This window comes from Frieseomelitta varia, unplaced genomic scaffold, assembly GCF_011392965.1.
Source record: "Frieseomelitta varia isolate USP_RPSP 00005682 unplaced genomic scaffold, Fvar_1.2 scaffold_853, whole genome shotgun sequence".
NCBI lineage: Eukaryota > Metazoa > Arthropoda > Insecta > Hymenoptera > Apidae > Frieseomelitta > Frieseomelitta varia.
In genome coordinates, this window is record NW_025110649.1 from 41511 (window position 1) to 54931 (window position 13421).

Consider the following 13421-nt stretch of genomic DNA (forward strand, 5'->3'; position numbering starts at 1 on the left):
ACATATCGGGTGAAATTCAAAGTTTTCGATTTTCTCGGTTCGCGAAAGAATTCCGAACCGCCACTATTTCTTTTTTTTTTTTTTTTTTTTTAATTGGAATTTTTTTTTTTTTTTAAATTTAATTTTTTTTGTTTTTTTTTTTTTTTTTTTTTTTTTTTAGGTGACAATAAATAGCAATAACTTGAGAATTTTTTTTTTTTTTTTTTTTTTTTTTTGGAGCAGTTAGGCGAGAATATTAGTTTTTTTTTTTGGAGCAACCCAGTTGAGAATATTAATTTTTTTTGGCGCATTTTAGTTGGGAATTTTTTGTTTTTAGCGAGAATATTAGTTTTTTTTTGTTATTTTTTTGTTTGTTAATTGTAATTTGTTATTCCTTTGAATGTTAATTGTTTTTCGTGTTATTTTTTTTTTTTTTTTTTTTTTTTAGGTGACAATAAATAGCAATTCCTTGAGAATTTTTTTTTTTTTTTTTTTTTTTTTTTTTTTGGGAAAAAAAAAAAAAAAAAAATTTTAAATTTTTTTTTTTTTTTTTCCAAAAAAAAAAAAAAAAAAAAAAAAAAGATAAAAATGAAAGATATGATGCTCACGTTAAAATTATATCGTCCCTAAGGTACTGCGTCCTCGTTAAGTTTTCTACATTTAGAGGAGCAAGAATTAAACACATATTTCTATTTAGAAGATCCACAAATTGCAACCATCCTTTATATTATTTATATTATTATTTATATAACATACTTTATATTATTTATCCACCATAAAACACTGATGCGGTCAAAGCTGGGTAACATATTATTTCAGATAAATAATAAATAATCTATGCGTGTAACTTTGAAAATATTTCGGCTTTGCTTGAAACATTACATTTATTTTAATTTATTTTACTTAGTTCAAATAATTATTGAAAATAGTCATATAAGAAGAATGTTACTAATTGAAGAAAAAGTTTCACCATAAAATTGTTGCCTCTAAGAGGATAAAAATGAGGAATTGTAATGGAAGATTTTCGAGGGAATAAATAGCGATCATTTTTCCCCAATGATATCGTCACTAAAAGACAAGATATTGTTTCATAAAAGAGACACGAAGCCTACAAGATTTAATTTTCTAAATTGCACTCGGTGAAACACTCCAGGAGCAATTCGCTCAATGATTTCTCGCACGTATGTACGTGACTATCGAAGAATAAAGTGGATTATACAAAGTATGAATGGATACTGTTCTTTCGTATTCAAGAACTTTTCGTTTCAAGGAAAGGACAGCTATTTGCAGGAGAATATTTATTCGCGTCTATTTTATACACAATATACGGATAAAAGAAACTTTAAGAGATGAACGATAAGAAAACAGTATCATTACCTATTTTAAAATTCTATTTGACAATAAATAAACGTAAGAGATTATATTAACACTTTTAATGTCTCTGTAAACTTTCCTTTGTCCTGCACTGGCATATATAAATGTTTGTTAATTATTCTCTAACAAATAAAGAGTAGGATAAGCAATTATAATTTGATATAAGATGATAATTTTGATATTATTTTTTAATATCAAAGAACTGAATGCCAGTAGGACGATGGTAAGGAATAGAACGAATAATTACTATTCTGCTCGCGTGTTATCTAAAGAAAAATTGTAATGTAACTTTCTATGAGTTCAGTTTCATTGAAAATTATGTAAATTCTTGAGACCACCTCTCTCTCCATTTATTCATAAAAATAGAAAATCAATGGTAATCAAGTTATAGCACATATATTAGAGATTACGTTGTATTAAATCTTTATAAAATTATTAAAATGTAAAATTAAGGAATAGCTAAATCGGTAATTTTTATAATAAATATTTGATTTCAATGAACTTCTGTTACAGATGCTGTAAACATTAGCTAGCAAAACGATCAAAAATATATAACATGGGAGACGAAATATCGATATTCTTAGTGGTGATTCTTGCAATTGGTGGTTTAATGATGATGAGCGCATTGCTAGCCTGCTATGCCTGTATCTTCAGAGATCTCTGTTGTAGACCAGAGGACAGATCAAAAAGAAGACGTCCTCAGAGTCCTCAGCATGAACACGACGATCCTAACAGACCAAGATTGGATGCCATACTTCTGAACGACATTACACAAGGAGAAAGTATGCCTACCGAATCTGAGAAGGTTTAATCAAAAGAAACTATACAAAATATAAAATTAACATCAAGAATGAAATTCTTGGACGTAAATTGGTACTCTTAAGAGAAGACTAATTACACACAAAATAAGGAACATTATATGTCTTTCATTGTTAATAGTTGTAAATACAACGTATAAATGCACACAATTTGATTTTTATTTCAAACTATACTATGATGTTGCAAGTCAACGTATTATGTACAATTCAATCATATATACAAGTCAATACAATCATATACATTCTGTATTATACATATATGCTGCAAAGTTCATAAAAAATTCTCTGTTAAAAATATTTAATATTGGTCACTATCAAATAACATACCATGTTACACCTATAATATTAGTATATAAAATAAATTTCTATTTATATTTCTTGTATAATCATTATGCTACCCATATTATGCAAAAACTCATACTCCGATCCTTTCTGGTAACTCTATTTAATTGATCTAAGTACCCGCAAATAGATTTTATAAAGTTGTGCAATCACAAATAATCTAATAAAAAAATATATATATATATATGACTAGCTGATTTGGCTATTAAGCTGCTGGAGAACAGAGAGTACTACTTCACGTAAAGTCTGAAATATTTGAAGTGCATTATTTTTAAAATGGTATACGTTTATCTTATTAAAAAAAAATATTTATAATAATCTGAAAAGTAATTTACTCACTTGAGGTTTACAATGCTCCTCTAACCAACTAAACACACATGCAGATAATTCTGCAAAATTTGCTACTGAAATGTTATTGAATGTTTGAAATAAACGATCCATAATTGCCTGGAACTAATAATAAATAAATTAACTATGAAATATCTTCAAAATAAGACAGTAAAAAATCTTAATTTGATATTGCAATTTTACAATATCTTAATCTTACCACTTGAAATTTGGTTTCATCAGGTATATGCATTTCTGCATGCCCTGGTTGAGTCTGGTGAGCCTTCACAATCTGTTCGTAATTAGCTTGCATAATGCGCAATGCTACAACTTCTTTTCTTAATGCATTACGTTCTTCCTCTTGTTTCTTCTTCTGTTGCAACAAGAATTGTATATAATCGATGGATTTTTGAAGTACAGTAGCCTTAGAAAGTTTATAACCAGAGGAATCAGTATGTTGACAAGTAGGAACCAAATCTTGAAGAGAATCATATCCTTTTTTGATAGCATCTCTTCTCTTTTGTTCAGCCTGTGTGTGAGCCTCCCTCCTACGTTCTTTGTAACTTATAGTTGAATTTTTGTTATCACTATCTTCATCTTCTACAATTAATGAGATTCATTAATAAATGTCACTCATATATTTCAAAAAATTTATTTCTAAAAATATTCACTGTACTTATTTCAATCACTGTTTCAAACCTGTATTATGAGCAGACGAAGACGGTGTATTCACTGACCCAGTACTACTACAACGAGAAAAGGTATACTTCTCTGTGGGACTAGAGGGTTCCAGTTTCATATCACTATCACCTCCTATATTACCTCCACTGCGCATTGCTAAATTTGCTGTTTCCACAAAATACATCAAATATAATTTGCGCTTCGATATTCACAAATAATCAATGTAAAACAATATTCACAAATAATCAATGTAAAACGATATTCACAAATAATCAATGTAAAACGATATTCACAAATAATCAATGTAAAACGATATTCACAAATAATCAATGCGCTTCGATATTCACAAATAATCAATGTAAAACGAATTATTTTCGTTTTGAAATAAAATAAAAATCATATCTATACGTTATCAAGGATAATAAATACTACGTTAAAATCATCAAACGTATAACGCATAATATTCAATAAGAGCAAGATAACAATGCGGAAAAACACAAATTGATAAAACGAAAAATATAAAATATAATTTCACTTACATATCTCGTATCTATCTTTGTGCAATGTATCTCCCATTGTGTCAATAATTTATTCGTCGAAAAGGAAGAACTCAGATGAAACTAAAAAGTACACGTGGGAAGGTTATAGCACAACAGCAACAAGTAAAATGCACAACTATATCGCGACGGATCACGTATATCCATGAAGATGTGATCGACAAATTATCATATTAACAAACACAAACTAATTTCAAAATACATCTTAGATCAGAGACACGGTCGTGGTACCATGATAAATCATTCCGAAAAATTTATTTCACAACATTTGTCTCTGTAGACACTGCCATCTTCGACGGAAATGCAACTGTTGAGAGAATGGCCGACAATTGGAAGAAACAGGGTCGCCATCTATCGAAACAGAAAGAATACAAACTGTCAAACGAAACCACGTGCTCGTCTAGCAGACGAAAGTGAAAGTCAAGGTTGTATCGGACCAATTAGCGGAGCAATGTAGAGGAGCAATTCGACAACAAATTCAGTATTTTCTCTCTTTTATATACACAATTGAAATATACGCAGAAAGCATTCGAGAAGTGCTTCTTTTTTTTATGTTAAATTACGTTTATTATAAGGTGTATCTAATATATATATTTACAATCGCTTTAATACATGTAAAACCAATTAAGATAAATCATATTTCTTTTTCGGCGGTACGACGTTTCGGGCCGTAACGCTGGCAATTGTATTTCCATGCACTTTTTCTCCTCGTATGTGTAAATTTCCGAAGTACACGTATGTGATAATTCCCCCTCGTAAATTGCACGTCTAATCCGTAGACCATTCAACCTGCTAGCACGCTGATACTGTAAACGAACCGTGATCCTCGGATTTTCTAGTCATGACGAATGAAAAGTCGAAAATTATCATTTCTGTGCTCGCATTGTTAACAATGCATTAGTACTACTAATTAGGAAATTATTCTACTTCTAATTGTGTATTTATTGTAATATTCGGTTGTATATCCTTAGTAGATCCATATATGTAGTACACAACGCTACATTTGTATCGTTCGGGGACGGATAATGTCGGAAAGCCGATGACTGTAAACTATTTTAAGACCATAAACTGGCAATGTGTATCTCGTCGGAAGTGTAAATATTTCAGTGGGAGTACATTTAGTTATTGATTCATAAATACAATTCTTCTGAAGGCTGTATATCGGGATGCTGTTACATTCACAGGGACCTAGATTATATTTAGTAAAATGCGTGTCTCGTTACACAGGTTTTCCCTCGTATTTTCATTCATTCGTTTCTTTTTTTTTCCCCCTCCCTTCTTTCGTTTTTCTTAATATTTAATCTGTCAGAACATATTTTACTATTCGCGATAATAAGCATACAATTACAAGCATTTCGAAATTTCCGACACGGCATCTCGGTTATGCCCGCCCCCGCATGCTATTTAACATAACATTAAGTAAAATTCACACATATTTCCGTTTTTATTTCTTGGATTTTTTTCGTAATCACCTCTTCCGTAGCCAGAAACGCCCTACATGTATTTTATTTGAATAAAGGTCACTTTCTCGCAGTTAAATCGATAAAGCATCACATCGTAAATTCTCATTAAGTTTGAATTTAGTATTTTTAATATATTTAATATATATATATATATAATATATATAGTACATATATTATATATATATACATATATTTCACGCACACTTATATTTCTCTCGCTCATTTCATACATACATGCGTGTTCGTGACGTACTCGTTATTCCGTCCGTTCGCTAAGTTTATTTTTTCCATTTTTTTTTTCTCCTAATTAACTTTTGACATCAATAAAAAATTATATATATTTCGATAATTATTTCATCATTAATTAATTATCATATTTTATTGTTCCATTAAACTAAACTGTTCTGTGTGGTATGCATATTCTGGCAAGTACCGCACTCATATATATATTTATATATTTATAATAAAGTATCATTTACTTATTATCAGTATTTTTTATATTTATTACTAGAATCATGAATGATAATTAATTCACAATATTTCAAACTACACTTCTTTGAGATTAATTAGGATTGGTGCAAATATTAATTAATTGAATCTACGCAGACCGATCATCGAGCATCGCGCAGGGTAATCCGTCCGACTTTTAAAAAAACTGCTTAAACGCGAATTTTTCATTAATATTACTAAATAATGATTCACATCTTTTTGCTGATATATTTTTTATTATTTTTTTTTTTTTCGTAAAAATGTAGCGTAGAATTTATGATTATTCGTTCAGATTGATATAATCGATAAATTATATTCCGAAAATGTTTTAAAAATAATCTAATAATAATTTTCCTATAAATAATTGATTCTATAAATTATTTCCTAGAACTATTAATATTGCAATATCACCATCTCGTGAAGAAAATCACACGTTTAGAAGATGGCGCGTTAAAAACAAAATAACACCTATCAAGGTATTTTAGTATATTTTCATTTTCTCCGCATTTTTTTTTAAGGCTCACAAACGTTCATATTATTACAAATGTTTTGATTTCATCTAGGTGAGCTGCTCTATTAAATTAATTATTTTAATTACACATTCGTGCTTTAATAATCGAAAAAAAATCGATATATCACATGTCACTACGCAAAAGCAATTCAGTTTTCGTAGCCTTTGACTTTCACTATTCATTTTATGGCTTAAACTAATAACATAACATGAATGGTACATAAATTGTTTTTATAGAAAAATTATTTTTCATTTCTATTCTGTTTTTTGTTTAATTGAGCAGACTTAGATAAATTAGGAAATTGATATGAATATTGATGAACTTGGAGTACCTGCGCGAACTAATCTCACTAAGTCCTCTCAGGTACTTATTTGTTGATATTGCAAAACAAAATTTACTAGAATCATTTCTAATGTCCACTCGAAATTTCATACAAAAATTTCTACAAAGACAAGAATACCTACTTGAAATAAAATTCATCAAATTTAATAATTTTTGTTTAATTCAGAACTGCAACGAACAATAAATTATATAAATAAAACAAGAATTGTCGTGACTCGAATATTTTTTCCTTCGTTCAACTATGAAATTTTTCACTTCGGTATTTGTTCTTGTGTATTGTCTAGTAGGTATTAAATTAAATTATGATAAAATGTTTAGGGCAAAATATTACGGCAAAAAAAGAAAAAAGAAAAATAGATTAGAAACGATTAGCGAGTAAATGAAAAATCAGTGCAACATTTGTGAACAAGGAATACAGAAGGTGAATTCTTACTTGTTGTCGTATTACATGTTGTCATCTGCTCTATTAGCGTGATGGTGATGTAAAATAAACATTTCATACAAAATTCGACCTTTCCGTCCTCCTTGTATATACCATCACGAAAATAATAATAATAATTAAAAGGGTTCAAAAAAAGTAGCTCGTTTGTTGCTTTACGAACGATACGAATGATCAACTATCATTTAGAATATTTGTAGACGTCACGGTGTGTGACAAATCCGTCCATAATAAAATAGGAAAATTAATCGCGTCAATTCCCTTCGCGCGGTAACCAACATGGCTAGAATTTTTTGAAACGAGGTTCGTTGCGCGAAATATAGGACGTTCAAGAAAGAATTTTGTACTTTTCTAACAAGAGGAGGCGCGAGGTGTAACGCTGACTTTTTGACGAGCTTTCGTACAATAATAGAGCTAGAAATGTTAATCATTTGTCCCAAAAAATCAGCTTCAATATTTCGAACTGTATCATTGTGGAAAAACTTATCAAAAAATTAGCATTATTCCCCGGGACTTCTTGTAAGATCATTCGCTCGCTGGCGTAAAGAAACATGTTACTTCATATAGAAAAACCTCTTTCAAGAACCCAAGATGTGTAAAGATGTTTACACAGATATTTTTGTACCATGATCAGAATCAATTTATATCTTCGAGCGTTTAACCTGACGTGACTTGGCAGTACGACGAGGTTTCTTTGCGGGGTCACTCGGTGCTTCCTCCGTGGTAGATTTTCGTTTTTGAAGTAATGAAGGCACAGGAGCCTTTAATGGTGCCATTTCCACTGTTGGTGATGGTGGTGGTGGTGGCAGCTGTGGTGACGATGGTGGTGGTAGCTGTGGTGACGGTGGTGATGATGGCTGTTGTGTAACTGTTGGTTGCGGTACTACTTCGGTAAGACTCTGCGGATCTGCTATGGGAATGAAATCTAATCCTTCATCAAGTGTTTCCGGTAGTACACCTTGATTCGTTAAAGCTTGTAAATCTTCCGTTGGTACTAACACAGATTGCCCACAGACTACACACACCGGTATCGCCGGAGATTTTGATCGCCAATACTGAAGTTCCGTTTTACACTTGTTCAATTCCTGCATAATATACAATCAATCATTTTACAAATTATAAGAAAGTATAAATTATTAAAAATTTGAACTTTAGACATGTTCAATTAATATTTCTAGCCAAATCGACACGTATTTTTTCTATCATACTATACTAAGAGTACCTTAGTAAATACCTGTAGGAGTGTGCTGAATTTACGAGAAGTCTCTTCGTTCTTCTTATCGTTTTCATCAAGACGCGTAGCATATTCAACGATCTGTTTTTGTTGTTCCGCTATTTTTGCTTTGCAGCTCCTCAAATCTCTACGCATTAATGTTAACTGGCTATTATATCGCTTCATGCCTTGTTTAATTTTACGAATCCTTTTCCGTAACACCATATTCGACTGTGGAGGTGATACATTGGATTCTAATAGACCAGGGTCATCTGAAGAATGTGGAGGGGACCCTTCTTCTCCGCTATTGCTTCCTGATTTACCAGTTCCAACAGTTAAAGGTGTAGAGTCCAGGCACATAAATGGCTTGTTCACATTACTAGAAGCTGTAACATTTAAATAAATCATATGCAAAATAGAATAATTAAAATTACTATACAAAAAAATATATATTACTTTCGTATAAACAGACAAATATATTCAATTTCGAAAATTGAATTTTTTACTCACAGGAAAATGTCCCAGCAAGATCTAGGAAATCAGCTCCAAAATAAGGAATTTCTGGTAATGTTGGTTCAATATGTTCTTTAAAGTATTCCATAGCCATAGTACTTAAATCAAATAATTCATCTGTAACTTTGTATGGTCTGGCTAATTTTGGAGTAACTTTTATATAATGCAAAATACGATAAACTTCATCTAAAATCTGAAATACAATTAGAAATTGGTATTCATACAGATATGTATGTTGCATACTTTTAACCATGTTAACACGCAAGAAAAACTTCATTTACCTCTCCAGGGAAAAAACAACAATGTTTACGCTCAATGTGTTTGCCAAAACTCATTTGGAGCAAGGTAAGACGCATATGAAGGGTTTCAATGATGTCTGATTCACAAGCTAATGGATGATTACGACGTGCGGATTCACGCCTTGGCATCTGTGCTTTAATTGCCTGGAAACGGCTCAACATTTGTGCTTGAAGCTTTTGAAATGTAGAATTCAAAATTGATCCACAAACACGATCCATCTGATGACAAATCTAAAAAAATGAATGTAATATGAATATATCTTTTTTTTTTTTTTTTAAACATCAAGTAAATAATGTTGACTTACTGGACGTAAGTGAGCCACTGTATTATAATCCAAATAGCTGAAAATCTTTTCAAGAATTTCCACTGGTAAATCAAGAAGGTTCAAATTGCTGTCAGGAGGTGGCTCAGAAACAGATGTACCGCTGCATGAGCTGGCCATTGCTACAGACCTTCTTGATGAATTCACATCTGTAATTTCAGCAGCAGGCCCACCTCCATTACTTCCACCCATACTACTTGATTGACGAGTTGACACCATAATTTTATTACTTTTAGATGATCAACTCTACCAAAATCTGAAATTAAAATTCATTGTAAATAAAAAAATTATTTTCATATAAAAATAATTATCAAGATAGAAATTGCAAGAAAGAAAAATAGGAAAATACCCGTTTACACTCAGTGACATTAAAAAATAATTTATTCGCAATATAGCAAAACATTAATAAAATTAAATTTGCATCTAAGAAATCACAATTTGACTTTGAAACGATTGACAAATTATACAAATATTCATAAATTCTTCAAACATTTTCAAAGTACACTGCATACAACTGCTATTACTTGAATAAAAAGAATCAGAATCACTTTCATTCTGATATTCATTTATCTTCACACATTATTGCACGTTATTTGTACAATTTCTCAAGCTGGCTAAAAATTATCGACTCGAATAATATCAAATCATCCATGAGGAAGAATGTTATTTTCAATAATGCTAAATATAACGAAAATCTCCCGCTAGTGCAGCTTGTGCTTTCCCAGAAGAAAAAAAAAAGAGAAACGTTCTGAAAAAATGAATTACCAAATGAGGCCCGTGTTAAAAGAAACGGACGTAAGATCTCGACAGCGGATATTAACGGAATAACGAGAAAAAACAAATTCGTAATGTAACCTAGGATCTTGAAGATTCGAGTATGCCTCGATTCTCATCGGTTCTCAAACAGCGAAAGAAACAACGAATGTTCGCCGAGCGTAACAGGCGAAAGAAATCCGGGAAAATAGCCGAGGCAAAACGGAAGCTGAAATTTCCAACACTGGAGAAAGCTCCTCCGAGAGCCAAGTCAAATTGACGAATTGGAAAGAAAATGCCTGAATGGTACGCGATTAGCAATCGGTTCAACGGACGAATACCTGGTGCATCGGAACAGCGAGTGAGATTGCCGAACGTCTTGCTCGAATTCTGTGTGTACGGTGAACCAAGAAGTGGAAAAAAAATACAAGAGATACGAGTGGACGGGCATAAACAAGAGATATCTTTGGCCACTATTGTAACGAGATGGCCGTTGCGTGTTATGCACACAGTAACGACAGAGTTATACAAAGCCCGATGGAAACAAACAGAGGGAAACCGGGTGACCGTGCGCAATCGATGCACCTATGACTTTTCTCTGCCTTTCGGTAAGATAGTTGTGGAAACTGTTGTGCATTTTGAGAGGTAAATTAGTGAGTGGAATCGTCGTGAAAATACACCAAAAAAAGAAAAAAGAGAAAGAAACAAAGAAAGAAAGAAAGAAAGAAAAAAGGATGGAACGAAGCGGAGGAAGATCACGTACCCCCTGTGTTAAACGACGAAAAGCAATCACTGTATCCGCGTTGGTGTTTTCAACGACATTTTGACGGAGATCCCTTCCTTCTCCTCACGACCACTGCTTTAACGCGCTCGTTCTCACTTCGTTTCACTATCGGGGCTCTCTCGTTTCGTCTCAAGCACTCCTATATCGCTCTTGTTCGTGCCCGATTCTCTATACGTCTCTCTCTTTCCGTCTCACGCTCGTGTAACTATGGCGCACTCACACGCGTAAATCACTAAATCCGTACCCGGAAAAAAAGCCCGCGCGTACAACGAAGAAATGCTTCTTTTTCGTCCCCCAAGACCTGTTTCTCTCCTTCACCATCGAGATATCACTGTATCGGGTGCATCGGCTCTCGGTCTATAAATACCAGAATAAAGAATAACGATGTCAGTATATTGCGAAGCTGTGTCGCCCGCTGAGAGACAAGGTTCGACTACGAGGAGATTTTTTATTCTTTACTTTCTCCCGTTTCTTTTTTATGTTATGTACGGCTTGGCTCTGTCGGCGCGAATCAGTTTGCTCTCGTCTACCTACAATTCAGATCGGCCGACGTCGACGATGACGACTATCGCGACGACCACGGCGTTCAAAAGTACATGCGTATGTCCCGTAGCAGTTATTTTGTTCACTGCTGGCATAGACACTCTATGAAAACGTACTCACTGATTGACGAACGGTTCTCGATTGGTCGACTGGCAATTTGGTTCGCAACGTTCACCGTTCTGACAATGTCTCAGTGGCTGCACTACAGTCTGTGAAGCGCGATACGTAGAAGAGAAACTCGTGAGAGTTTTCACCTTTGTACGCTGCTGGCGACATCTATAGATCGCGCTGGTCGAGAGAAAGAGCGCGCGATTTAAATTTGAAAGTGGAGACAGCTTCGGGGACTGAATTGAAAGTACAGTATAACAAGTACGTATTATTAAAGTATTATTGTTAAAATGCTACTGTTGAAGTGTCATTATTATTGTTAATCTGAGCTCAATGCAACACGTCGCGGTTTTGTTCGCTTCATTTACAGAAATATATGAAATTAACTGTGTTAGTAACAATGAAGAAAAAGTAATACAGAAGGTAAGGATTTTTGTTCTAAATACATCATTTTGACAGTGAATTTGTTCATTCACATAAATATATTAGAAAATCATATAAAATTGATAGAAATTTCTATTGTTAGGAAATTTTATAATTCTTCGTTACTCTATTACTTTATTATTCCTAGTTTAAAGAAAGAATTTCCACGTATTATTTTGTAAAATATTTTACGATATAGGTATATATAAAATATTAAAATAATACAAGATTCTATCGTTCTTCTTATGGCATAATATATACGTATATATTAAAAATATGTAAAGAATAAATGAATAATTGAATAATGAACCAACCGAGTCATCGTAAGATACACGAGTGTTTAAATCTTGAAATATTGTGATATAATACGATAACGCAAGGTATGAAACAGAATTATACAAATACGTGGTTATATATTAATTGAATTAATATATAACTGCATATGTAAGTATACATTTGATTTAGCAGTAAATACACTTTCTCGGCTTGCTATACTATGCCTTTGCGTATTTAATCTTTAATTTTCATCTTATTATGTGTAAGATTTATTTTTGAAATACATTATTACTTAATTAACATCATCCAAGATAAAATAACAGAGCAAATAACAAATAAAATAAAAATTATTTTATGCCTTGCTTCAAATAAGTAAATTAATTAATGAAATTAAAAAGAAACAAAAACTACTCGATATTTAAGTAATTATATTTAGCTTTGTAAATGCTTGTTATCATTTTACAAAGTGTTCAAATATTGTTCAAGATAGTGGTTCGCCCACTAGAATGGAAAATTCTCAGGAGTCTAAATCGCATCGTAACTATTCTTGTCGTTCCAAAATGATTATCTCGTTGACCTCACGCGAATGAATATTCTCCTTTGCCCTTGTCTTCTTTTTGTCAGCGTAGCCGAAATATTACTTGAAACATAACGATTTCTATACGTACGCGTTGCATAATACTTGTGAAATCGAGTCTACGAATCTAACGACGTTTTTCTTGAAACTTTTATTCCGAAACATATCAAACGTAGCGACCTTCATCAAATATTTCGAAGGCTTGTTGAAGCAGTTATAGCTATCGTCGATATTTCATGCTGCTAACAAGTAGGATTCAACACAAAAACAGTGCTCATACCTCTAT

The 13421-nt window shown here is 32.3% G+C and overlaps 3 protein-coding genes across 7 annotated transcripts; 1 reads left to right on the forward strand and 2 right to left on the reverse strand.

The window, feature by feature from the left end:
- The first annotated feature begins 1858 nt into the window (after positions 1–1858).
- Positions 1859–2297, forward strand: LOC122536602. The gene has a single exon (XM_043669083.1). The coding sequence runs from the start codon at positions 1910–1912 to the stop codon at positions 2162–2164; it is 255 nt and encodes an 84-aa protein (XP_043525018.1). The 5' UTR covers positions 1859–1909; the 3' UTR covers positions 2165–2297.
- Positions 2298–2308: 11 nt separating this feature from the next.
- Positions 2309–4549, reverse strand: LOC122536601 (max-like protein X). Its single transcript, XM_043669082.1, has 5 exons — positions 4061–4549; positions 3540–3686; positions 3061–3440; positions 2853–2966; positions 2309–2759 (listed from the first exon to the last, which is right to left on the reverse strand). Exons 1-5 carry the CDS (start codon positions 4095–4097, stop codon positions 2703–2705), a joined length of 735 nt encoding a protein of 244 aa, XP_043525017.1. The 5' UTR covers positions 4098–4549; the 3' UTR covers positions 2309–2702.
- A 2511-nt stretch (positions 4550–7060) lies between these two features.
- Positions 7061–11830, reverse strand: LOC122536600 (F-box only protein 28). Of its 5 annotated transcripts, none has more exons than XM_043669077.1 (7): positions 11743–11830; positions 11188–11565; positions 9654–9927; positions 9331–9579; positions 9047–9242; positions 8546–8922; positions 7061–8408 (listed from the first exon to the last, which is right to left on the reverse strand). In XM_043669077.1, the coding sequence occupies exons 3-7, from the start codon at positions 9888–9890 to the stop codon at positions 7965–7967; spliced, it is 1503 nt and encodes a 500-aa protein (XP_043525012.1). In that variant the 5' UTR covers positions 9891–9927; positions 11188–11565; positions 11743–11830; the 3' UTR covers positions 7061–7964. The 5 variants fall into 5 exon arrangements, with proteins under 5 accessions (XP_043525012.1, XP_043525011.1, XP_043525013.1 ...); XM_043669076.1 differs by having other exon boundaries at positions 11668–11828; XM_043669078.1 differs by having other exon boundaries at positions 11453–11829.
- Positions 11831–13421: the final 1591 nt, after the last annotated feature.